Raw genomic sequence first — 27,701 nt, 5'->3', positions numbered from 1 at the left:
GGGCATGTGCCTTGACCAGGAATTGAACCATGACCTCCTGGTTCATTGGTCAATGCTCAACCCTGAGCCATAACTCATAATTGTACCTGGGAACTTTGTTAGCCCATATAAATATTATACTTCCAAAACCTTAAATTCCAGTTTGTATTTCCAGCTTTTAGCCTGCCTTTTCTCTCAATATCAATTCAACTACAGTTCATTGTTTTGTGGGATCTCTTGACCATTCTATTTTCTTCTAATCTAACTATCACCTTTGGATTTTACTCCCATGTTCAAGTCAGAACCTAGGATTTTTGTTATTGGTCACTCCATCCTCATTGTCTTAGCAGCTTCCCTTAAAGTTCCAGTTCATGCACTGGCAAAGCCTTTCTCTCTCAGGAGGCTTCTCACTCTTGACTTCTTGTCTGAACACTAGCATTGTAGATTGGTGCTGCTTCTGCCTCCAAACTGTTAGGCCTTCAGTAAGACTAATCTTTTAAATTATCATTAAGTTCTAGGTAGTTTAAAAACCATTTTGCTGCCCTAGCTGGTTTGGCTCAGTGGATAGAGTGTCGGCCTGCAGACTGAAGGGTCCCGGGTTCGATTCTGGTCAAGGGCACATACCCGGGTTGCGGTCTCGATCCCCAGTAGGGGGCGTGCAGGAGGCAGCTGATCAATGATTCTCTCTCATCATTGATGTTTCTATCTCTCTCTCCCTCTTCCTTCCTCTCTGAAACCAATAAAAATATATTTAAAAAAAAAACATTTTGCTGTGGAACTCTGTGATATTTTATTTTGTATTTATGATTTTTTCCCAAACATAAACATGCATAATGAAATATGTAAATTCATTTAGATCATGAAATAGCTACTCAGGAGTTTAATTTCAGACAGATGCACAGTACTGTAGACATAGCAAAAAGACACCTACCATGTGAGTGCCTCTGTGAGCAGGTTTCACTAAGGAAATGTATTTATTAAGTGGGAAAGAGATCATACAAGGGCATCAAAACATAATGCTCATGCTTCTCTATATATATAAAAGCCTAAGCGACTGTTAAGACCAAATGACCAAACAACTGGTCAACTGGTTACAATGACACGCACTGACCTCCAAGGGGCAGATGCTCAATGCAGGAGCTGCCCCCTGATCATCAGTGCTCTCCCACAGCCAACCTCCCACAGCTGGCCAACCTCCCACGGTCCCTCCCCTCAACCAGCCAGCATCCCCATCAGCCCTGATTGGGGGGCCAGCCGGCCAACCTCCCATGGTCCCTCCCCCCAGTTGGCCAACCTCCCACAGTCCCTCTTCCTAGCTGGCCAACCTCCCTCGGTCCCTCCCCTCAGCTGGCCAGCTCACCCCCTTCCCCCCTCCCCGCCAATGGCCCTGATCGCCTGCCAGGATGAGGGACTCCACCTGTGCATAAATTCGTGCGCTGGGCCTCTAGTTTTGTAATAAAATACTTAAAAATATGGTAGAAAAATCTAAATACGCTCAATAGAAGTTTATGTGATTTCATGAATGAAATATTTTTTAAAAATAGTTTTATTGATTTTTAGAGAGAGAGATAAAGGGAAACATCGACATCAATTGGCTACCTCCTACAAGCCCTCTAGCTGGGATTGTGGCCATGTACCCTCACCAAGAATCTAACCAACAACCTTTTGGTGCAGGGGACAGCATCCAACCAACGGAGCCACACTAGTCAGGGCCATTAATAATATATTGAGAGTTATTTAAGGGACATGAGTTTAGTTTCTAGGTATATCATTAAATTTAAAAAATCTCCATATGGAGAGTGAACATGTTTCCATATAAGGAAAATTTCAGAATATGATAAGTTTTATTTATTTGAAATATTTGAGTTTCATAGAAAAATATAAATCATATAAAATGTATATTATGTACTATGAAAATATATGCACATTTGAACATTGGACAGCATGGGGTTAAGTGCACTGATCCTCCCATAGTCAAAAATTCACACATTAACTTTTGACTCCCCAAAAACTTCAGTAGTCACTCAGTGTCTGAGAGAAATTGGTTCCTATTAGCAAAATCCATGGATACTCAAGTCTTATATAAAATGGTGTAAAACATCGCATATAATCAGCCTTCCACATCTGTTGATTCTCAACCTTGGATCAAAATTACTATTTTCCATCCACAGCTCGTTGAATACATATATAGGAAATCCAGGGAAATGGAGGGCCAACTATATATTTATTGAAAAAAATCCATATCTAAGTGGACTGAGGTAGTTCAAACCCATGTTGTTAAAGGGTCACCTGTAATTACTTTTAATTTTTTTAGGATGTTTGGGACTTATATACAAGAAATAAGGGAATATAATTTTTGAAAAACAGTAAAATGTCATGGTCTGCTTGCGTGTATTTTTCATCAGCGAAGATTGATCACACGATGAAAAATTGCATTATTCAGTGTTTTTTCTTTTGTTTTTTTTAAATCTTTATTGTTGAAAGTGTTACATATGTCCCCTTCCCCCATCCCCATCAACACCCTCCAGCACTGCCCCCCGCAGGCATTTACTACCCCACTGACTGCATCCATGGGTTATGCATATATGCATACTAGGTCTTTGATTGGTTACCTCCCACCCACCCACCTACCCCCATCTTCCCACCAATATTTCACACTCTATTCCATACTTCCATGTCACTGTATCCACTCTGGTCATCAGTTTATTTTGTTAATTAGATTCCACATATGAGTGAGATCCTGCAATACTTTTCTTTCTGTGACTGACATATTTCACTTAGCATGATACTCTCTAGGCCTCTCCATGCTGTCTCAAAGGGTGAAAGATTCATCTTTTTTACTGCTGTATAGTACTCCATTGTATAAATATACCACAGCTTTTTTTTAAATTTCTTTATTGATTAAGGTGTTACATATGTGTCCTTCTTCCCCCATTACCCCCCCCATGCCCCCCACTCATGCCCTCACCCCCCTGTTGTCTGTGTCCATTGGTTAGGCCCATATGCATGCATACAAGTCCTTTGGTTGATCTCTCCCCCTTAACCCCACCCTCCCCTACCTTCCCTCTGAGGTTTGATGGTCTGATTGATGTTTCTCTGTCTCTGGAACTGTTTTTGTTCATCAGGTTATGTTGTTCATTATATTCCACAAATGAGTGAGATCATGTGATACTTATCTTTCTCTGACTTGCTTATTTCACTTAGCATAATGCTTTCCAGTTCCATCCATGTTGTTGCAAATGGTAGGAATTCCTTCTTTTTTAGCGCAGCGTAGTATTCCCTTGTGTAGATACACCACAGTTTTGTAATCCACTCATCTGCTGATGGGCACTTAGGCTGTTTCCAAATCTTAGCTATGGTAAATTGTGCTTCTATGAACATAGGGGTGCATATATCCTTTCTGATTGATGTTTCTAGCTTCTTGGGATATATTCCTACAAGTGGTATTACTGGGTCAAATGGGAGTTCCATTTTTAGTTTTTTGAGGAAACTCCATACTGTTTTCCACAGTGGCTGCACCAGTCTGCATTCCCACCAGCAGTGCATGAGGGTTCCTTTTTCTCCGCATCCTCGCCAACACTTGTCATTTATTGATTTGTTGATGATAGCCATTCTGACAGGTGTGAGATGGTACTGCATTGTTTTGATTTGCACCTCTCGGATGATTAGTGACTTTGAGCATGTTTTCATATGTCTCTTGGCCTTCCTTCTGTCTTCTTTATCCACTCATCTACTGTTGGGCAGTTGGGCTATTTCCAGATCTGAACTATTGTAAATGGTGCTACTATGAACATAAGGGTGCATACATTCTTTCTGATTAGTGTTTTGGGTTTCGTAGGATATATTCCTACAAGTGGGGTCAAATGGCAATTCCATATTTAATTTTTTGAGGAAAATCCATACTGTTTTCAATAATGGCTGCACCAGTCTGCATTCCCACCAGCAGTGTACTAGAGTTCCCTTTTCTCCAATAGCACTTGTCATTTGATGATTGGTTGATGGTAGCCATTCTGACAGGTGTGAGATACCTCACTGTCATTTTAATTTGCATCTCTCTGATGATCAGTGACTTTGAGCATGTTTTCATATGTCTCTTGGCCTTCTGTATGTCCACTTTGGAGAATTGTCTAGTTAGGTACTTTGCCCATTTTTTAATTGAATTGTTTGTCTTCCTTTTGTTAAGTTGTATGAATGCCTTATATATTTTAGATGTTAACCCTTTATCAGATGTATCATTTCCAAATATGTATTCCCATACAGTGGGCTCCCTTTTTGTTTTGTTGATGGTTTCTTTTGCTGTGCAGAAGCTTTTTATTTTGATGTAGTCCCATTTGTTTATTTTTCTCCTTAGTTTTGTTGCCCTAGGAGATTTATCCACAAACATAATGCTATGAGATGTGTTTGAGATTTTGCTGCCTATGGTTTCTTTTAGGATTTTTATGGTTCCACAACTTACATTTAAGCCTTTTATCTGTTTTTAGTTTATTCTTGAGTATGGTGTAAATTGGTGGTCTATTTTCATTTTTTTTGCATGTATCTGCCCAATATTCCCAACACCATTTATTGAAGAGAATGTCTTGACTCCATTGTATGCTCTTGCCTCCTTTGTCAAATATTAATTGAGCTGAATGGCGTGGGGCTATTCCTGGGCTTTCTGTTATGTTCCATTGATCTCTGTGCCTGCTCTTGTGCCACTACCAGGCTGTTTTGATTACAGTGGCTTTGTAGTATAACTTGATATCTGGTATTGTGTTTCCTCCAACATTGTTCTGCTTTCTCAGAATTGCTACACCTATTCGGGGTCTTTTTTGATTCCATATAAATTTTCGGAGTATTTTTCTAGTTCTGTGAAATATGCTGTTGGTATTTCAATGAGGATTGCATTGAATCTTTAGATTGCCTTGGGTAATACGGACATTTTATGATGTTGATTCTACCAATTCATAAACACAGAATATTTTCCCCCTTATTTATGTTTTCATCTATCTCTTTTACAATGTCCTGTCGTTTTCCGAGTACAAGTCTTTTACCTCCTTTGTTAAGTTTATTCCTAAGGATCTTAATTATTTTGTTACATTGGTAAATGGGATTGTTTGTTTAGTTTCTCTTTCTGAGAATTCATTTTTGGGGTATAAAAAAGCCATTGATTTTTGGGTATTCATTTTGTACACTGCTACATTGCTAAATTAATTTATTAAATCTAGTAGTTTTTTGGTGGACTCTTTAGGGTTTTCAATGTACAATATCATGTCATCTGCGAATAATGAGAATTTTACTTCCTACTTTCCTATTTGGATGCCTTTTATTTCTTCTTATTGTCAGATCGATATGGCTAGGACTTCCAGTACTATGTTGAATAAGGATGGTGAAAGCGGACATCCCTGTCTTATTCCTGTTCTTAGGGAAAAATGGTTTTAGTTTTTGCCCATTGAGTATGAAATTGGTTGTAGATTTGTCATATAAGACCTTTATCATGTTGGGATATGCTCCCTCTATCCCCACTTTGCTGAGAGTTTTTATCAAAAATGTATGTTGGATTTTGTCAAATGCTTTCTCTACATATATTGACATGCTCATGTGATTTTCTTTCAGTTTGTTTATGTGATGTATTTGTTTATTGATTTGTGAATGTTATAACAGCTTGCATCCCTGGAATAAATCCCACTTGGTCATGGTATATGATCTTTTTAATATATTATTGGATCTGATTTGCTAATATTTTGTTGAGGATTTTAGGATCTATGTTCATTTGTAGTGTCTTTACCTGGTTTTGGAATTAAGATAATTCTAGCCTCATAAAAAGAGCTTGGAAGTGTTCCTTCCTCCTGTATTTTTTGGAATAGTTTGAGGAATATAGGTGTTAGTTCTTTGAATGTTTGCTAAAACTCCCCTGTAAAGGCATCCAATCCTGGGCTTTTGTTTGCTGGCAGTTTTTTGATTACTGCTTCTATTTTATTAGTTGTTATTAGCCTATTCAGGTTTTCTGATTCTTCCTCATTCAGTTTTGGAAGATTGCATTTGTTATGAATTTTTCCATTTAATCCACATTGTCCAGCTTGTTGGCATATAGTTGTTCTTAGTATTTTCTTATTTCCACAGTGTCAGTGGTTACTTCTCCACTTTTATTTCTGATTTTATTTATTTGGGTCATCTCTCTTTGGTGAATAATGGTTCATCAATATTGTTTATCCTTTCAAAGAACCAGCTCTTGCGTTCACAGGTTTATTTATTTATTTATTTAGTCTCTATGTTATTTATTTCTGCTCTAATCTTCATTATTTCCTTCCTTCTACTTACTCTGGGCTTTTCTTTATGCATTTTATTGATTTTTTTTTTACAGAGAGGAAGGGAGAAGGATAGAGAGTTAGAAACATCGATATCTGTCACCTGCCTCCTGCACACCCCCTACTGGGGATGTGCCCGCAACCAAGGTACATGCCCTTGACCAGAATTGAACCTGGGACCTTTCAGACTTCAGGCCAACACTCTATCCACTGAGCCAAACCAGCCACGGCTGGTCTTTTCTTGTTGTTCTCTTTCTTTAAGTTGTAGGGTTAAATAGTTTATTATTAATTTTCCTTGTTTTTTTGAGCTTGTTCTGCACTTCCCTCTCAGGACTGCTTTTGCTATGTCACAGAGATTGTGGACTGTTTTTATTTTCATTTTCATTTGTTTCCAGGAAGTTTTTTTTATTTATTTCTTGATCTCATTGGTAACCCATTCATTGTTTAATAACATCCTATATAATAAAAGTCTAATATGCAAATTGTCCCCTCGGGTGGTCGTTCGACCAGGAGACTGGGAGTTTGACCACTCGCTATGACGTGCGCTGACCATCAGAGGGTGGCGCGGAACATGGCAGGTGATGACAATGCAGCACTGGCAGCAGGCGGCACTGGAGGTGCTGCCAGCCACAATAGGCCTCGAGAAGAGTGAAACTGTGGCAGGAGGGTGGAGCAGGTGAGTGGGCGGCACCAGGCCAAAGCAGGTGCGAGAGGGGGCCCAGGTTCTGTCCAGGGCCCAGAGGTCAGCTGTGACCTGCCCTTCCATGCCAGACACTCATGCTTCGTTTGCTGGCCAGGCCTAGGGACCACACCCATGCATGCATTTCATGCAACAGGCCTCTAGTTGTTTAATAACATGGAAAGTTTTTGTGTGTTTTTACTATAGTTGATTTCTAATTTAATTCCATTGTGATCTGAGAAGATGCTTGATATGATTTCAATCTTCTTGAACTTGTAGAGACTTGATTTTCGTGTCCTAACATGTGTCTCTCTTTGTGTATGATCCATGTGCACTTGAGAAGAATATGTATTCTGCTGCTTTGGGGTGAAATGTTATATAAATGTATATTAAATCCATCTGATCCAGTGTGTCCTTTCAAGTCACTGTTTCCTTGTTAAGTTTTTGTCTAGAACAGCCGTGGGCAAACTACGGCCCACGGGCCGGATCCGGCCCATTTGGCTGTTCTATCCGGCCCACGGAGCCGAAAGAGCGGAGGGTTCTCTTGCTCTCTCCTCTGCTCCTTTACTTTGAATTTATATTAGTTCACACAAACACTCCATCAATGCTTTTGTTCCGGCCCTCCGATCCAGTTTAAGAACTCATTGTGGCCCTCGAGTCAAAAAGTTTGCCCACCCCTGGTCTAGAACATCTATCCAGTGAAGTCAGCAAAGTGTTGAAGTCCCCTACTATGATTGTATTTTTTGTCAATTTCTCTGTTAAAGTCCTCTAGCAGTTTTTTTAAAAATATATTTAGGTGCTCCTATACTGGGTGCATATCATATATAATAAAAGAGTAATATGCAAATTGGCCGTACCTCCGCTACACACACAAGCCACGCCCACCAGCCAGTCAGGACCAAGTATGCAAATTAACCCAACCAAGATGGCTGCAGCCACGGAGAGAGCAGGAAGCTTGGGTTTCCCTGGCAATGGAGGAAGCTAAGCTTTCCGCCTGCCCTGGCCTGTGTTGGCCTCCGCTTAAGGCTACAAAGTTTCAATTATAGAAGATAAATAAATGCCAACAAAAACGGTAGCAGCCATGGAGCTGGAGAGAGCAGGAGGTTTGAGTTGCCCTCGGCAATGGAGGAAGCCAAGTTTCTGCAGTGCAGGCCTGCCTTGGCCTCCGCCTAAGGCTACAAAGTTTCAATTATAGAAGATAAATAAATCCCAGATACCAGGCCTCCACTTGGGTCACTGGGGGGTGTGGCCAGCCTGGAAACCACCACAGGCCCCTCACCCAGGCTGCTCCACGCCCCAAGGGAACCTCCACCCTGATCCGGGACACCCTTCAGGGCAAACCAGCTGGCCCCCACCTGTGCACCAGGCCTCTATCCTATCTAATCCTATCTAATAAAATAATAATATGCAAATTGACCATCACTCCAACACACAAGATGGCTGCCCCCATGTGGTTAAAGATGACTGCCCCCATGTGGACACAAGATGGCCACCACAAGTTGGCCAGCAGGGGAGGGCAGTTGGGAGGGACAAGGTCTGCAAGGGAGGGCAGTTAGGGGTGACCAGGCCTGCAGGGGAGGGCAGTTCGGGGCAATCAGGCTGGCAGGGGATACACCAGGCCTCTAGTATAGTATATTTATCATGATTATATACTCTTATTGGATCAATCCATTTAGTATTCTGTAGTAACCTTTTTATCTCTTGTTATGGCCTTCATTTTGAAGTGTATTTTGTCATATGGGTATTGCTACTCCAGTTTTTTTTTTCTTATTCATTTGCATGGACAATTTTTTTCCATCCCTTCACTTTCATCCTGTGTGGGTCTCTTGTAGACAGCATATATAATTGGGTCATGTTTTTGTATCAAATCAGCTACCCTTGTTATGGAAGACTGGAGAACAACCAAGCAATGCTTAGAGAAATGGAGTTACACAGCTTTATTATGCCGGCAGACTCAGAGGAGGTTGCCTCTCAAATTCTGAGCCAACCAATATGTTGCAAGCCCCTCTTTTATACCCTTTTGGTGTCTTTGTCCCCAAAATATGGATTATACTTCCGGACCTTTCGCGGGCTTTGCAATAAGCCCCAGCTGTTGGGGGTCTTGAGACCATACCTAAGGGCCTGGCCTGGCGACAGCACTGATAACCCTCCTCCAGGGGGATGTGTCATGGGTTATGGCCTCTGTAAAATGTGAGCACTTAGGTAACAGGTCTTGCAAGACCAGTTTGTGGAGAAAGGGGCAATGACTTAATTATAGGTTATCAAGAATGTACATTAGATTGCTGGCACAGATTCAGATTGCTAGCCCCCCAAATATCAGGGTTACATTGGAATTAGCCTTTTAACCTTCTCACCCTTTGTCTTTTGATTGGAGCATTTAATCCATTTACATTTAAGATTATTATTGACTAGAGGCCCAGTGCATGAAATTCATGCACAGGTAGGGTTCCTAGGCCTGGTTGGTGATCAGGGCCAAACTGCAGGGCGACTGGCAGGGTGATGCGGGCGGGGGTAAGCCCTTGCTGATACCTGTCTTGGCTAGCCTGGGGCTTGCAAGCTGGGGGCAACTCCTGCATTGAGCGTCTGCCCCCTGGTGGTCAGTGTATGTCATAGTGACTGGTCGTTCCATGGGTCATTCTGCCATTCGGTAGATTTGCATATTAGGCTTTTATTATATAGGATATGCACTTATTTATTTCATTCCATTTTAATTCTGTATGTCTAGATTTCTCTATTTCTTCTTCTCATTATATCAGTACCTTTAGCATTTCTTATAATGCTGGCTTGGTGGTGATGTACTCCTTTAGCCTTTTTTTGTCCAGCAAGCCCTTTATTTGACTGTCTATCTTGAATGATAATCTTGCTGGGTATAGTAATCTTGGTTTCAGATCCTTTCTTTCCATTATCTTGAGTACTTCATGCCATTCCCTCTGGCCTGCAGAGTTTCTGATATGAAATCGGTGTCAGCCTTATTGGAGCCCCTTTGTAGGTAACAGTTTGGTTTTCTCTTAATGCCTTTAAGTTTCTCTCTTTGTCTTTTATTGTTGGTATTTTAATTATGATGTGTCTGGGTGTGGGCCTTTTTGGGTTCTTGCCTGAGGTTCTCTGTGCCTCCTGGACTTGTGTGACTTTTTCCTTTACTAGGTTAGGGAATTTTCTGCCATTATTTCTTCAAACACTTTCTCTATAACTTTCACCATTTCTGCCTCTTCTGGCACTCTTGCTATTCTAATATTGTTACATTTTACATTGTCCCACAACTCCTTTAAGCTGCCCTCCTGTTTTTTTCATTGTTTTTTCTTTTTGGTTCTCTGATTGAGTGATTTTTTTCAACACTGTCTTCTGATTCACTGATTCAATCCTCAGATTCCCCTAATCTGTTGTGTATTCCTTCCAATGTGTTCTTTATTTTTGCTATGTAATGCTTTATTTCTTTTTTCATAGTTACTATATATTTTCTCATGCTATTGAGCATCTTTACCATCATTATTCTGAACTCTATATCAGATAAATTTCTCATCTCCATTTCATTTATCTCTTCTTCTGGGAAATTCTCTTGTTCTTTCATTTGTGGGTTGTTTCTTTGTCTCCTCATTTTTGCTGCCTTTTTGGGTTTGTGACTATGTATTAGGTAGATCTGCTACACCTCTCAATCTCTAGTGCAGGACAGTGTCAAATGCTAATTAGACTGGGAAATAATCAATTAGATCAAGGAAATACTCAAAGCCTCCAGAGACTGCCTCTGCCTACAGACTGATAGGATTCCGTCTTGAATATCCCTCAGGCAATCATCTATAGGTGTGGTGATAGATTTTCCACAGAGTGGGGCAATTGCTTCTGTCTGGAAGCTAATTGTTATTTCAGTCTGTTAATGGGTCTCAGAAATTCCACCTGGTGGGGCAAGGTGTTTTCCAATAAGATGGTCATCTGTCTTTCTCCCAGGCCAGTGGTCGGCAAACTCATTAGTCAACAGAGCAGCAAACCGTGGCTAGCAAGCCACAGTGTGCCAACCACTGCCCCAGGCAAAGCCACCTGTATAGCCAATGTCTGCATTAAGGAATGAGTCAGCACAGGAGACTAGGGTTTCTGCCCTCTGAGATCTAACCTCAAAGCCCCCTATCCTGGCTTCTGTTCACATAACTCCAGTCTACTCTGCCCTCCCTCTGCCAGAGGACAAGGTGATTGGCTCCAAAGGGAATTTTGTGTGTTGGCACTTTATGAGGGTGCCTGCATTTCAAGCCATCTCTCTGTGTAAGACAGCAACCCCACTGCTTTTCACAGCCATATGTTATGTGTGTACCCTTCTCAGTTCTGGGGCTCTCTCCTGGGGGTCCCAGCTTGGGGATTAGACCCAAGAATTCTCAGTGGCAATCCCTCACAGCTGAGATATCTTTCCTGAACTTCAGTTGTTATCTTGGGAGCCCACCAGCGCACCAGTGCCTCCTCCCCTCCTACCAATCTCTATGCGGTTTCCTCTTTCCATCCTTTGGTATCAAGATTCTGTTCATTGAGTCTTCCGTTGATTATTCAGGAAGTTTTTTTGTATTTTAGTTATAATTCTAGTTTGTTCCGGAGTGTGTGTCTGTGCAGCATTGACTTACTCCTCACTCATAGTTTCCATTTTTCAGTGTTTTAAGATTTTTTTTTATTTGGTAAAAATAATTAAAATGAGCAACCAGTGGTTGATTTAGCCATGTTCTTATTTTGTCTTATTTTCTCTAGGTAGCAGTAAAATTGCTGGACTTATTTCGTTTATTCTTTTGATGACATTTTAATTTTAAGGGTAAAATTCAGTTTCTTTTAATTCAGAGGAATAATATTGGTCTCTTTTAAAAAGTATTGCATGTCAATGAGACATGGTTTGGCTGCATTTCTGAAACTCAGAGGAAGACTCAACCAAGGGAAAAATGATCCTGTTGTCTGTGTTTTTTATAGACAGTTGTTGTTGGCAAACTTAATGCTTATGTTCTGAGGCTAAGGGGAACAATCCTATTTTAGACTTCCTTTCTCCAGACTATGACACACAAAAGCTAGCCAGAAAATGGATTAGCAGGCACTATAATGACTAGCTAAAGTAAAGGAAAAATTACCAAAATGTCCCAGCTATAACATTCCTTTGAGATATTTATAGTTGGTGACAAATCCAGCATTTGATTGTGTTAACATCTCTGGTACAGACATGAAAACAACTGTAGCAGAGATTTTCTTTTTCAGAAACAGTGAATACTGTATAAAGGATCCAAGAAGAGCATTTTAGAAGGTCAGAAAGAGCATTCTTTTCTCTAGTCTATTCTTTTCCTAGTAACTGGAACATATAAGTTGCCCCTCTTGTATTGTTGCAGAAGACCAAAGAAAAACCAAGCGACGCTTTAAAGAAGAGGAGGGACACTGTTTAATACACCGGTGGACTCAGGGAATAGCTTTCCAAATCTGAGTGCTGAAACATGCATGGGGCTTCTTTTTATATCTCCCTGTGGTCTTTGTCCCACAAATATAGATTATGCTTCTGGTCCTTTTCGCAGGCCTTGCAAGAAGGCCCCCAGGTGTTGGGAATATCCAGGCCATATCTGATAGTCTGGCCTGGTGTCAGCGTTAATAACCCTCCCTCTGGGGCAGTGCACTGTTCACAGTGACAGGTTCTGCAAGACCAGTATCTGGGAAGGAGGTAGTGACTTAATTATAGGTTATCAGGAATGTACACTGAGCTTGCTAGCATGGATTCAGATCACTAGCCCCCAAATATCAGAGTTACATTGGAAGTAGCCCTTTTTAGCCTTCTCAATATAAGTTTAATTTAGGGGCTATATTTATTGAAAGAATCTTTGATTTGCAATTGGTATTAAAACTCACTCTATTGTAATCTATAGTAAGAAGAGAGAAATAAGGTAATTGACCGTCACTCCACAATGCCCTCAGCCAATCAGGAGGAAATATGCAAATTAGCAGGACAAAGATGGCAGTGGCCACAGAGCCAGCTGGAGAGGGCGGGAGGCCTGGGTCGCCCCCAGTGATGGAGGAAGCCAAGCTTTCCACCTGACTGGGCTGGCTGCTGAAGGAGGTAGCTGTGGGCCACAGCCACAGAGCCAGCCTGAGCACGCAGGAGGCTTGGGTCACTGGGGCCGGCCGCCGAGGGAGGGGCTTGCAAAGGCCCTTAGCCCCTCACCCAGGCTTGCCATGCCCCCATGGGGTGAGGGTTTCCGCTGGGGAGCTTGGCCAGCCTGCAAACAGCCATCAGCCCCTCACCCAGGCTATCCAGGCACCCCAGCAGGGTCCCCCACCCTGAAGGGGGTGTGAACAGCCTGAAAACGGCCCCCAGCCCCTCACCCAGGCTGGCCAGACACCCCAGCGGGGACCCCTACCCTAAAGGGGGTGTGGCTAGCCTGAAAACAGCCCTCAGCCCCTTACCCAGGCTGGCTATGCCCCCATGGGGTTAGGGTCCCTGCTGGGGGGCATAGCCAGCCTGAAAACTGCCCCAGCCCCTCGCCTAGGCCAGCACAGTCCCCAGTGGGGACCCCCACCGTAATGGGGATATGGCCAGCCTGCAAACTACCACAGGCACCTCACCCAGGCCACCCCGCCCCCCCAAGGAACCCCCACCCTGATCCGGGACACCCTTTAGGACAAACCAGCCAGTCCCCACCCATGCACCAGGCCTCTGTCTATACTAATAAAAGGATAATGTGGTAATTAGACTGGGAGACCTTCCAGGAGACCTTCTGGATGTTCTTCTGGACAAAGCCATGGTGGCAGGGCCAAGGTAATGGCAGTTAGGGGCCAAGAGGGGAAGGCAGTTGTGGGTGATCAGGCCAGGATGGGACAGCAGTTGTGGGTGATCAGGCTGGCAGGGGGGCAGTTGGGGGTGAGCAGGCTGGTGGGGGGGTCGTTGGGGGTGGTCAGGCTGGCAGGGGGGCTGTTGGGGACAAGCAGGCCATCAGTGGGGTTCAGTTGGGGGCAATCAGGCCAGCAGCAGGGCAGTTGGGGGCGAGCAGGCTGGCAGGGAGGGCAGGTGGGGGCAAGCAGGCTGGCAGGGGGGGGCAGCTGGGGGTAAGTAGGCTGGAAGGGAGGGCATTTGGGGGCAAGCAAGCCAGCAGGCAGAGTGGTTAGGGTCAATCAGGCAGGCAGGCAGGTGAGTGGTTAGGAGCTAGCAGTCCCATATTCTGAGAGGGATGTCTCCCGACGTGTCCCAGTTTGGAGAGGGTGCAGCCCAGGCTGAGGGACCCCTCCCCATGCATGAATTTTGTGCACCAGGCCACTAATTTACATATAAAACAAAGGAGTCTCAATAACTCATATTTTTCTCATGGTGAGCTGTAATGTTCCAGCCTAAGGATTTGACCTAATGGGTTCTATAACTGTAGTGGGTCAATGGAATTAACATACACATGAGTTTTGGTCTTTGACTACTAAATTCTCTATTCTCTCTCTGTTGTATTGCAGGTTTTATTGGTTATGCTCCATATATCAACCGTATAGTTCAACAGTGGAACCTACAGGACAATGATGATGATCAGCTATTTTATACTAAAATTTACATTGATCCACTGAAGAGGGTATGTAATAGCTCCTGCTCCCACTTTCAATGTAATCCCCTTGTCCAAGAAGGCTGCTGGAGCTTCCTGGCAGTTAGCAGGCAGAAGAGTAAATAAGGGACCATCTCAGTTTTGTCAACTCCCTTCTCACAAAATACTTTCTTGTATTTTTTCTTTGACTGCAACATATTTGTGTGGCTACATATAATATGCAAAGAAAATGCTGTCTTTTATTTCTAGTACATGTATCCTGCTAGAAATCTGAATTCTGTAATTAAGGGTCGGGGGAGTGAAGTTAGAGCAAATAGCAGTCCTGAGATTGACTTAAATGAAACTTTGGAGAAAAGCAAAACCAAAGCTCAAATGTAACAATATTTTTAATATATTTACCTAATATAACTGTTATAGTTCTAGAATTTACTGAATTGTGTATTCATGGGTGTTGTCATTATGAAACAATGTTTTCTTAAAAGTACATTTTACAGTGAATTTGCAGCTATATTTCTTAGATAAGTAATTCAGTCACCTAAATATTTTCATTAGACACTTAATACTTAAGAAACTCAATTCTTAAGCTATTTTTCTTCATCTCTGTATTTTACTTTCCCTCTATGGCAAGCCTGAGGGACTTGGCCTCTCATCTGGAGAGAAACCTCCTCTTGATGGGTGTAGCATGCTGCTACTCTTTTCTTGTAGTTCAACTAGGAAAGTGCTTTGAGTCTTATTTAGTTGTCTTTGCTTAGGGTGCTTCCTCTCTGTTGTCTTTGTAATATTTTTGGTTGTCTAAATCCTGTTTAAATTTCTCTCTAAGCGTAAGAGTATGCTTAGTATGTGTCTTAGTCTGCTTGGATTGCCATAACCAAATACCATAGACTGGGTGGTTTAAACAATAGAAAAAATTATTTTCAAAGAGTCTAGAAGTCTGAGATAAGGTTGCTAGCATGGTCAGTTTCTGATGAGAACTCTCTTCCTGGCTTGGAGATGGCCATCTTCTTGCTGTGTCCTCACATGGGATAGATAGAGAAGGAAAGAGACAGTGGGAGAAGGAAAGGGAGTGGGAGGGCAAGCACAGGTGTATAAACACTCATTTCTTCTTATAAGGGCAAAATTTCCATCATGAGGGCCCCCCCTCTTATAACCTGAACTTAACCCTCATTGGGGTTAGAGCTTCAACATAGGAATTTTGAGAGAGCACAAAGTTTCAATCCACAATAGGATGCAAAACACTTTTAGGAATATTATTGTGAAGAGCAATGTAGATGAAAAACTGCATTGAGAATTATAAGGGTTTTTAAAAATATATTTTTATTGATTTCAGAGAGGAAGGTAGAGGAAGAGAGAGATAGAAACATCAATGATGAGAGAGCATCATTGATTGGTTGCTTCCTTCACACCCCACACTGAGGATCAAACTGGCAACCCGGGAATTAAACCATGACCTCCTGGTTCATAGGTTAATGCTCAAACACTGAGCCACACCGGGCTGAGTGAGAATAATAAGGTTTGTAAAGCAGATTAATTGCCAGCCTGTTGGCAATCAGGCAGTTTATGCTGCAATAATAACCCTCAAGCTCAACAGCTTAACACAACAGGGGTTCCTGCTTATTGTAGTCATTTGGTAGAGGTGGGTGGGGCCCTAGCTGATAGAGCAGCTATCTTCAACCTTGCTGGTTCATGTGCCAGAGAGAAGGAGCACACTTTGAGTCCCCAACTGGCAATGACATCTCCAGATGGGAAGTGATTCATTTTACTTCTGCTAACAATTCATTGGTCAGAATTAGTCAGAAGGTAGAGATGTGGAAATGCTTGGAAAACAGCATGAATGCTTTCCCATACATTCTATCCTCTAATTTAATCAACAGTAAAATTATAGTCTTTCTGAAAAATATTGCTGGAATAATTTACATATGGAATTTAAAAATTTTTTTAAAAGAACAAACTATATTAACATGATAGTGTTGTTTGTTGTTTCCATTGTCGTTTTTAATATTATCTCTGTTCTTATTTTAGGAAGCTCTTAACATCACACTGGATCACAAATGCAAAATTTTCCAGACTTTAAACGGAGCTGTAGGTATGCTTCCAAAATAATGAATTGCTTGTGGATATAATGGACACCTGTGTTTTCAACTATGCTGTTTAGTATATCCATTTTGGGGCTATGACTAAGGTTTACTGTGTAGATATTGCAACTATTAAAAAATACTGGACTTGAGCTTATTGATGCAGTTAAATACTTTCAGTTCAAATCACTACCTCAGAGTGATGCAAAAAAAAGATAAGCTGGCCTTAGGTAACATAGAATTTAGTATCTCACCATCTGGGACTATAAATGTAGTTTTAAATTAATTACACCTACTGTTACACATTTTTCATTATAAGTTCTCTATATTGAGAATTACTTAGGAATGGTAGAGTATAAGAGTATTTTTCACCTAGCTGAAAGGTACCTGATAACTGGGCACATTCACTGTGGAGTGTGTGTGTGTGGTGTGTTTTCCTAAATAGACATATATCTTGATGAAATATATTAATGTATTAAAATTAATCAATACATTAAAAATCAAAGTACATTAATTCAGTAAGACATTATACTTAAAATTTAAAAATACTTTGCAATTCAATATGATTCTTCAAGGCAGTACATGGAGTAACAGGTTTCTCAGAATAGAAAGAATTTAGTTTGGAGTACTCAGGAAGTGAGGGAAGGAATCTGAAAACAAAAATACCTCTCTGCTCCCTTATGACTTGTATATTCCTGGAATTACATTAAGCCTGACTTTTTTTCTTTTCCTTTTTGTTGAATTTATTAGAATGACACTGATTAACAAATTATATAGGTTCAGGTGCACAATTCTACAACACATCATCTGTACACTGTATTGTGTGTTCACCCCCCCGCCCCCCCTCCCGCCAAGTCAAGTCTCTTTCCATCACCATTTATCCTCTCTTTACCCTCCTCCACTTCCCCCCTGTCCGGTAATTACCACACTGTTCTTCATGTCTATGAGTTTTTTTTCTCTCTCTTTTTTCTCTTTTATTTGTTCAATCTCTCCACCATGCCTACACCCCAGACAGCTGTCAGCTTGCTCTCTATCTACAAGTTTGTTTCTATTTTGCTTATTTAGTTCATTTTGTTCATTAGATTCCACATATGAATGAAATCATATGGTACTTGCCTTTTTCTGACTGGCTTATTTCACTTAGCATGTTACTCTCCAAGTCCCTCCATGCTGTCTCAAAGGGTAGGAGATCCTTCTTTTCTACAGCTGCATAGTATTCCATGGTATAAATGTACCAGAGCTTTTTTTATCCACTCATCTACTGATGGACACTTGGGCTGCTTCCAAATCTTGACTCTTGTACCCTACAATGAACATAGGGGTGCATATATCCTTTCAAATTAGTGTTTTGGGTTTCTTTGAATTTATTTCCAGACGTGGAATTGCTGGGTCATAAGACAGTTGCATTTTTAATTTTTGAGGTAACTCCATAATGCTTTCCACAGTAAACCTGATTTTCAAGAACTGGAAATACTATCAGTCATGGCCAAGTGTAGAAACCTTGCTTATTGTGCCTGGCAGTGTTCTATTTGCCTCACATATATTGTTATTATCTTCATAATAACTTTGAAAGGCAGGCAAGGATCCCATTTTACAGATGAATAAATTGTGACAATAATTTAACTCTTCTAAGATCACATCACTATCAGGAGGCAGAGGCAGGATTGCAAAGTTGCTTTCCTTCCACCAGACATTTCAGTGGCTCAGCACCTCAGTCTGCTGGTGCCAGGCTGGAGTATGTGAGGTGCTCAGAATCTCATTCTGTGTCATTTGGATATCTGTTGACTTGGAGTAGGCCAAGTTACTGAAAGTGTAGTAGCACATGATAGCATGAATGCATGAGCAAATTTATAACAATAAGAAAAAAAAATATGTGTATATATATATATATATATATACACATATATATATATATATATATATATATATATATATATATATACACACACAAACATACACACACACACACACACTAGAGGTTCTGTGCACAAAATTTGTGCACTGGAGGGGGGTCCCTCAGCCCAGCCTGCACCCTCTCGCAGTCTGGGACCTCTCAGGGGATGTCTGCTTGCCAGCTTAGGCCCGTTCCCCATGGGACGGGCCTAAGCCAACAGTTGGAAATCCCTCTCACAGTCCAGGACCTCTTGCTCCTTACTGCCCGCCTGCTCACTGCTCCTTACCACTCGGCTCGCTGCTCCTTAGCGCTGCCATAGAGGCAGGAGAGGCTCCTGCCACCGCCACTGCACTCGCCAGCCGTGAGCCCTATCTTTCTGTGTAGTTGTATGTGAGCCAATTGCTCTCTTCCTTCTCACTTAAGGCGAGCAGCATGTGAGGGCAGAGTGCACTGTCGTGGAACGCAGAGGGCTGCCCGGAGCTGAGGGCAGTGGCTGGGCCCACAGGGTGAGAGGTGGACACAGAGGACGCTATCTCACCCAATTGTGGGGTGGGCTGGCCGGCCTTCATCTGCCTGACCCCACCAGGGAGGGACTGAGCAGGGTGTCCGCCTCTCCATTCTCTATCCTTCTATCAGTGACACCTGTCATCCTTGCCAGGACTCCCCCAAAATGAGTTCAGCTCAATCCCTGAATGTAAAAGGGTACGGGGCGGGGGGCGGGGCAGGCCTCCACTCCAGTGCCCCCTGATTCCCAGCAACAGGACCATTGTCTCAGATCGGTGGCCACGGCTGCAGAACATAGATCTGTTTCAAGAAAAGTTGAGAATGCAGACTTTCCTATGAGCCTCTATTCCAAAAGGTGGCAGTTTATTCACACTGTGGCAAAGACACCTTCAAGAGTAACATAAGTGGGTAAAGTCAGGACCAAACTGGACCATTTCCTCATCCAATCTCTCTGAGGTGCGTGGACAGAGCCAAGTCTCAGCTCTTCACATGACACTTCTGGGGTTTTTTTTTTAAGCCTAAAGGACTGTAGTCTGTCTCCATTCTTGTTCTTTGGGATTTTTTCATCATTGGATAAAAGGATACGTACATTGGGGCAATCCTCTCGAGATACAATATTCCAGTTGCACCCATGTAATGATGACATCGCCCTCAGAGGAAGGGAGCCAACAGATGGGGAGCAGGGAATTCTGAAAACCAAAGCAAAGGTTCAGAACACGGAAGAAGTCCTTGGTGTTCTGCTGAGAAACTTGGACTCCTTCCTCTGCGGTCACATGCCAGGCAGTCACTCAGAAATAGCTTGGCATCAGCCAACTTATGGAATTCTTGCTTCTCTCCGTTCTCCTGTGCCGGAGTCTGGACGTTGACTGCAGCATTCTCTTGGTCATTGGTTTTTGTTTGTTTGTTTGTTTTGTTTTTGTTTTTCCCCCAAAATGTTACTAAGTTTATATGGATATAACATACAAAGATGCAGCCTCCTTTGTAGGAACATGGAAGGAAGGAGTGGTTAAGTAAGGCACACGGAGCTGCATCTAGCACCAGCTGTGGGGCGGGCCAAGGGGAGAGGAGGTTGGCACTGGGGCCGAGGCCCTAGAGCTGTTGCTGGGGAAGTAGGGATCCCCTCTGAGTGCCACGTTCTGAGGCTGAACTAATTGGTCAAGCTGAGGCAGAGGTGGGTGGCCATATCAGCCATCTTTGGTGCTGTTTACCCTTTCCCACCCCAGCTCTGTTGTAAAACCCCAGAGCCCTGGATTCCAAAGGCCCCATCCATAGCAGAGGCCCTGGAAGAGGGTGAGAGGAAGTGAGTAGGGCAAGTTTGAAAGCTGATATGCCTGTGTGCTGAGGGATGGCCGGAGACAGTGGTGAGAGGTAGCAGGGGAAGGGCTCTCATACACACCCTTCTGTGGGGGCCACAGGTGAAGGAGGCCAGGGGAGTAGGATAGGCATGGGGCATCATGGCTCCAGCCTCTTAGGCATCCCTGTCTGCCCTCTGCAGTGTACATGGAGGAAAGGGGCTGCCTCTGAGGAGGGCCAGGCCAGACCAGGTGACCATCTTGAGTTCTGGCTGGTGATGGTCCTCACCCTGAGATGCCTTCTAACTGGTGATGGACCCAGTCCTGACCCTGCTGCTGCGGGCGCCCAGGACCCAGGCCTGACTCCCACCACTGCAGGCGCCCAGGACACAGGCCTGACTGAATGTCTGCTGCCATGCAGTGGGCGCCTGGAACACAGGCCTGACTGATTGCCTGCCGCCAGGCCCTGGACCCAGGCCTGCTGTGGGCGCCTGGGCACAGAAAGTTCCCCTGCTGCCAGAGCAGCCTCCTGCTAGCCTGTTAATATGCAAATTGGTCATTACTGTGAAGCTATTAGGACCAATTTGCATATTACCTCTTTATTATATAGGTATGTATATATGCACATTTTAAATTACTAAAACCTGTTTTTCCTTTTAACTCAGATGAAGTTGTTCTGAAATTTGAAAATGGCAAAGCCAGAGCTAAGAATGTATTTTATGAAACATTACCAGTGGCAATTAATGGAAATGGACCCACTAAGGTGAGTCACAGTGACTTTTCCCTATTTTCTTATTTTTTGGAGATAGACTATGGAGCAATATTTAGAACATCTTTAAGAGGCTTTATTGTGGTGCCAACAATTTAATGGCTTTATCTTTTACATAGTACATTATCTGATTTCATCTAGATTAGCTGATGACTTTTTCTCAGCAATGATAACTTTCTACACTATTTAAAACACATTTCACTTCAATGTTTAATAACAGCTAATGTTATGCCCAGATTTCGTGATTCCCAAAGACCACGAGGGAGCCGAGTCCGATGCAAAAGCAAAGAGCCTTTAATCGAGCTAGCTCGAGCTCAGTCCCCCACACACACACCGGCGCAGCGGCGAGGTGGAGAGAGAGAGAGAGCCCCAGACCCCAAACACGCTGATTTATAGGGGGCCTGGGAGAGGTAGGAGGGGTAAGGTAGTGTGGCCTCCGCTGATTGGTCAGGGTCAGGTTGCACATGGGGGCAGGGCGCGGCTTACTTTCCCCTTGCATTTCTATTGGCTAATTCAAAAGTGTGGGTTGGGCTCTTGGAGAGGTTCTAGGGCAGGAACCTGACTCCACGAGGTGGAAGACATGGAACAAAGGGAACATGGAGTCGGTCTTTCCCCGCCCTTTCATTCCCCCCTTGTCTTGAAACTTACAGGCCCAATCATGGGTCGGTTTGTATTTCTACTGAACAACATTCCTGGGTCACGAGGGTACACCATCCCAAATTCCCTGCACTGATAAAATTGGAGTCCCCAAGTCTTCCTGGTGTCCCATCCGGTAGCCTTCCTTCCCCCTCCAGCATCAGGCAGGTCGAACACGCCGTAGCTTGAGCTTGAGCGGGTTGCGTTGATCTCGATCATGCTCCATTTGGTGACGAAGTCTTCCCGGATCACAGATGTGTCCGCTGACCGGACGTGAGTGTGATGGACCCAGGTCGCGACGCCGTCTACCTTGAGAGCAGTGGGGGTCGTCAGCACCACGACGTAGGGACCCTTCCATCGTGGCTCAAGGGTCTCTGGGCGGTGTCTCTTCACGTAGACCCAGTCCCCGGGCTTATGCTGATGAGGAGTCGGGGCTGGGCCGGTCTCGTAGATAGCGCGGAGGCGTGGCCAAATGTCCTCGTGCGCCCTCTGGAGCCCTCTCAAGGAAAGAAACAGTTCTTGACTTTCAAATTCTGTAAGAAATTCGGCTTTAAGGTTAGGGATAATAGGAGGTGGCCGGCCAAACATGATCTCATGAGTAAAACCCAGGGTGTAGGGGGAGTTCCTAACCCGGTAAAGGGCATATGGAAGGAGAGCCACCCAGTCCCCTCCAGTCTCCATGGTCAATTTGGTAAGGGTCTCTTTTAGAGTTCTATTCATCCTTTCTACTTGCCCTGAGCTTTGGGGCCTATAAGCACAATGCAATTTCCAATTTGCCCCAATGGCCTTGGCCACTGCCTGCGTTACCTGCGAGACAAAAGCTGGTCCATTGTCTGACCCTATCTCAGCGGGAAAACTGTACCTGGGCAAGATGTCTTCCAGCAGCTTCTTAGCTACCGTCTGAGCTGTTTCATGCTTAGTTGGGTATGCTTCTACCCATCCGGAGAAGGTATCTACAAATACTAAAAGATATTTATAGCCATACTTTCCTGGTTTAACCTCAGTGAAGTCGACCTCCCATTGTGCCCCAGGCTTGGTTCCTCGAAGCCTGGTTCCTTTTTCACTCGGCCTGATTCTCGCATTTGTGAGTTGACAGGTCTTGCAAGCAGATACAACCTGCTCTATTTTAATGTCCTGCTGGTGGATCTTAATTCTGGCGTGTCGGATTAAGTCCTTTAATTTACGTGCCCCCAGGTGAGTGGACCGGTGCATGTGTTTTATCATGGAGACTCCAAGCTGGTCCGGCAGTATGAGCTCCCCTTGTGGTATATACCACCACCCCTTCTCCTCCTTTGCTTGGGGAAGCTTCCTAATGCACTGTAACTCCTCCAGGGAATATCCTGGATGAACTGGCAGAACTGGGTCTCCTGGGTCTGGGAGCTGTAAGGCCATGGTGGGGATCGGAGAAATGGCTACTGCCTTGGCCGCCTGGTCAACTCTGCGGTTTCCTCTTGCCACTGGGTCGTCAGCCTTCTGGTGTCCTTGGCAGTGTATGATGGCCAGTTTGGCAGGGAGCCATAAGGCTGAGAGTAAGTCGAGTATCTCCTGTTTATTCTTTATAGTCCGCCCCCCTGCTGTTAGTAACCCTCTCTCTTGGTAGATTGCCCCATGAACATGAGCGGTGGCGAATGCATACCGGCTGTTTATGTAGATGTTGAGCCGCTTTCCAGCTCCCAGTGTCAGGGCCTTGGTGAGGGCCACAAGCTCTGCTCTTTGGGCTGACGTCCCGGAGGGTAGAGCCTCTGCCCATACAGTGTCCGTTTCAGTGACTACAGCTGCACCCGCATACCTGCTCCCATCCCGTACGAAGCTGCTTCCATCCGTGAACCAGGTGACGTCTGCATCTGGAAGGGGCTGGTAGGTCAGGTCCTTCCGGAGCCCATGCACTTGCTCTAGGATTCCTGCACAATCATGTAGGGGAGCATCTAGGTCTGGGTCGGGCAGCAAGGTGGCAGGGTTGAGGGCCGCACTGGGATGAAACCGTACTCTGGGAGGGTTGAGAAGGAGACTCTGATAGTGGGTTATACGTGCATTGCTCATCCATCTATCAGGAGGCTGCTTCAGGACTCCCTCAATGGCATGTGGGGTGGTGATCCAGACTTCCTGCCCCAGGGTCAGCTTGTCAGCATCTTTGACTAAAAGCGCCATTGCCGCAATAATCCTTAGGCATGGTGGCCAGCCGGCAGCTACAGGGTCTAACTTCTTGGACAAATAAGCCACCGGGTGGCTCCAGGCGCCTAGGGTCTGAGTTAGGACCCCTTTCGCTATTCCTTTGTGTTCATCTATGAAGAGATGGAAGGGCTTCGTGATGTCTGGCAGGCCCAGGGCCGGAGCACTTAGGAGGGCTTTCTTTAACTGCTTAAAGGCTGCCTTCTCTCTTTCAGTCCATTCAAAGGCCTTTCCCTCCTTGGTTGCCTCGTATAGGGGCCTGGCAATCTCTGCGAAACCCGGTATCCAGAGGCGGCAGTAGCCAGCCGATCCTAGGAATTCCCTTACTTCCCTTCGGGAGGTGGGGGATGGGATTTTCAAAATAGTCTCTTTTCTGGCATCTGACAGCCGCCGCTGTCCACCCTCCAGTATGTATCCCAGGTAACTCACACTTTCTTTGCATATCTGGGCCTTCTTCGCAGAAGCCCAGTATCCAAGGGCCCCCAAGGAGGCCAGCAGGTCCCTTGTCCCCTCCTTGCAGTCCTTAGCCATGTCTGCTGCAATCAGGATATCATCCACATACTGAAGGAGAGTGAGGTTGGGGTGTGTTCTCCGGTACTCACCCAGGTCCTCGTGCAGGGCCTCGTCGAAGATGGTGGGCGAGTTCTTGAACCCCTGAGGCAACCGAGTCCACATCAGTTGTCCGCTGTAGCCCTCTTCCGGGTCATGCCACTCGAAGGCAAACAGGGGTTGACTGCGGGGTGTGAGCGGCAAACTGAAAAAGGCATCCTTCAAATCTAACACAGTATACCAGACACGGGAGGGCGCCAGAGAGCTTAAGAGAGTGTATGGGTTGGGGACCGTTGGATGTATGTCCATAACTCTTTTATTTACTTCCCGGAGGTCCTGTACCAGTCGGTAGTCATTCGTGTGGGGCTTCTTGACTGGCAGGAGGGGGGTGTTCCAGGCAGACTGGCAGGAGGGGGGTGTTCCAGGCAGACTGGCAGGGGACCAGCACCCCTAGGCCCCTCAGTCTCCGAATGTGTGGCTGAATTCCCTTCCGGGCTTCCTGAGGCATGGAGTACTGTTTGATTCTCACCGGGCCTTCCCCTGGTTTTAACTCTACCAGGATTGGGGCCCTGTGGGCGGCGAGCCCCACTCCCCCTGTCTCCGCCCAAGCCGTGGGGAACTCCTGCAGCCATTCGTCTGTGCTGCCCTCTATTGGAGAGGCTTTTTGGTGAAGCCGGTACTCATCCTCCAGCCTTATGTCAGGACCTGAATGGGGTGGCCCTTGCCATCAGTAACCTGAGGCCCCCCTTGTCTGAAAGTTATCTGAGCTCCGATCTTAGTGAGCAAGTCTCGTCCTAACAGTGGGTAGGGGCATTCCGGAATTACCATAAAAGAGTGGGATACCCAGCCCGTCCCTAAATCCACCATTCTTCGGGTAGTCCATGAATACTGGCTCATACCAGTTGCCCCTTGTACCCAAGACTTCTTATTTGTTAATTTTCCTTGAGGCGTACAGAGGACTGAGTGTTGCGCTCTGATGTCGACAATAAAGTCAATGGGGGTCCCCTCCACTCTAAGAGTTACCCTGGGCTCGGGGAGGGGATCCGAACCCCGACTCCCCTAATCACTCAGTTCATGTAGCTCCAGGACCTTCACTCGATCCGCTTCGCCTCCCTTTTTGCTGGCCCTTTTCGGGCACTCTTGTTTCCAGTGCCCTATCTCCCTACAGTAAGCACACTGATCTTTCTGCAGCTTCCGCCTCCCGCCCCGGGCGGTCCCCTTACCGTCCTCCTGGTTGCCGGTGAGTTGGCGGAGACGGCGGTTCCGTTCCTCGGAAGAGTCCGCGGTGGTGGTGAGCAGGATCTTAGCTAGGTCTCGGGTTTGTTTGCTGCTGGCAGCCGCTGCAGCGTGAGCCTGCCTTTCTTCTGGGGGCTCCCTGTTATTATATACCTTCTTGGCTACCTCCAGTAGGTCCTTTAAACTCTTCTCCCCTAGCCTATCTACTTTTTGCAGTTTCTTTTTAATATCCACAGTTGATTGGTTTACAAAGCTTATGATCACAGCTGCCTTGTTTTCAGGAGCTTCTGGATTCATGGGGGTGTAGGTGCGGTATGCCTCCATGATCCGTTCTAAAAAGACAGCTGGAGACTCATCCCTTTCCTGCTGAACATTCCCTACCTTGGCCAAATTAGTTGGCTTTCTAGCAGCCATTCGGAGACCCCCCATTAGAGTCTGGCGGTAGACCTGGAGCCTCTCCTTACCTTCTGCCGTGTTGAAATCCCATTCAGGCCTAGTTAAGGGAAAAGAGACATCTATCTAGACCGGGTTGGTGGTTGGATTCCCATCGATGCCTGGAACCACTTTCCGGGCCTCATTGAGGATTCTTTCCCTCTCCTCAGTTGTGAACAGGACCTGTAAAAGCTGTTGGCAGTCATCCCACGTGGGCTGGTGGGTGAAAAGGACAGAATCTAACAGATCAATAAGCCCTGCTGGCTTCTCAGAGAACTTAGGATTCTGAGCCTTCCAGTTGTAAAGGTCACTAGTGGCAAAAGGCCAATAATAATGGAGTTGATTGCCATCCGCATCTGGGGGCCCCGTGGCTCGTAAAGGTAGGGTTTTAATAGTGGAGTCAGGGGCTGTGACAGACAGTTCCCTCTGAGCCCTTTGTCTAGTAAGAGGCGGGCTTCCCACCGGAACCGCAGCCGCTCCCAGAACTCCGCCCCCAGCCGCTCCAGGAACTCCGCTCCCCGTGGCATCCGCTTCCCTTTGCGTGGGAGGATTGCCCCCCTGTGGACTCCTAGGGGGCTGATATGAGGGAGGAAAGATTAGTTCCTCTTCAGTTCCCCCCTGAAAGACAGGATAGAGGGGAGCTGATGGCGGGGTGAGGGCCTTTTTCTTCTTCACCTTCTCCGTTTCCTGCAAAGCAAGTATGGGTTTCAGCTCCAGGGGGCGCGGGGACAGAAAGGGCTGAAGCCAGGAGGGTGGATCTTCCATGAGGTCCTGCCAAGTAATAATGTAAGGGAGTTGATCAGGATGTCCCTTCTTGGGCTGAGAGACGATGTCCCTCACCCGGTGGATGGTGGGGAGGTCAAAGGTCCCCTCCGGTGGCCACCCGACACTAAAAGTCGGCCACTCCCTAGAACAAAAAGTTTGCCACCGGCCCTTCCGGACCTCTACACTGAGTTTGCTAGCTCTTCCCTTAACCTCTTTGAAATGATCAACCATAATGCCTAAAGGAGTGGTTTGAGTCTGTCCCATGATGTCCATCAAGAGAGTCCACAAAACAAAACAGAAAAACACAGACACAAACAAAGGGCCCTTGAGACAAGCTTTCCAACGTAAGTCCGTTGGAACAAAACTGACAAAACCAAAAGTGCGGACGACGGCCTCACGCCGATCGGTGGGAGCGACCCACCTCGTCCCAGAGGTTTGAGGGGAATACACGTCCCTCCTGAAGGAGGATCGGGACGTCTCCCGATTCCTCCCGCCCGTGGTCCTCCGGTGCGTCCACCTAGACCGCTTCGGGCACTGCCAGAGATTCAGAAATGAGCTCACACAAAAGAGACAAGGAACAGACAGACACCTACCGTGGCCAGTCAGACTCTCCGGATCGGGGGTCCCTTAAGGTTCTTGGGGATCCCGGACGAGCCCCCAAATGTTATGCCCAGATTTCGTGATTCCCAAAGACCACGAGGGAGCCGAGTCCGATGCAAAAGCAAAGAGCCTTTAATCGAGCTAGCTCAAGCTCAGTCCCCCACACACACACCGGCGCAGCGGCGAGGTGGAGAGAGAGAGAGAGCCCCAGACCCCAAACACGCTGATTTATAGGGGGCCTGGGAGAGGTAGGAGGAGTGAGGTAGTGTGGCCTCCGCTGATTGGTCAGGGTCAGGTTGCACATGGGGGCAGGGCGCGGCT

General features: G+C 45.4%; 1 protein-coding gene across 5 annotated transcripts in view; it reads left to right on the top strand.

The window, feature by feature from the left end:
- Nucleotides 1–27,701, top strand: part of PLOD2 (procollagen-lysine,2-oxoglutarate 5-dioxygenase 2) — a 294,498-nt gene that overhangs the window by 168,279 nt on the left and 98,518 nt on the right. For all 5 annotated transcript variants that reach the window (XM_080654017.1, XM_080654018.1, XM_080654020.1 and 2 more), the window contains exons 5-7: nt 14,380–14,492; nt 16,482–16,545; nt 20,890–20,987. In XM_080654017.1, coding sequence (XP_080510143.1) covers nt 14,380–14,492; nt 16,482–16,545; nt 20,890–20,987 — 275 coding nt within the window. The remainder of the gene's footprint in view (nt 1–14,379; nt 14,493–16,481; nt 16,546–20,889; nt 20,988–27,701) is intronic.

The sequence above is a fragment of the Plecotus auritus genome (genome assembly GCF_963455305.1).
Source record: "Plecotus auritus genome assembly, chromosome: 2".
NCBI lineage: Eukaryota > Metazoa > Chordata > Mammalia > Chiroptera > Vespertilionidae > Plecotus > Plecotus auritus.
This window is presented reverse-complemented; position numbering and strand designations above follow the sequence as displayed.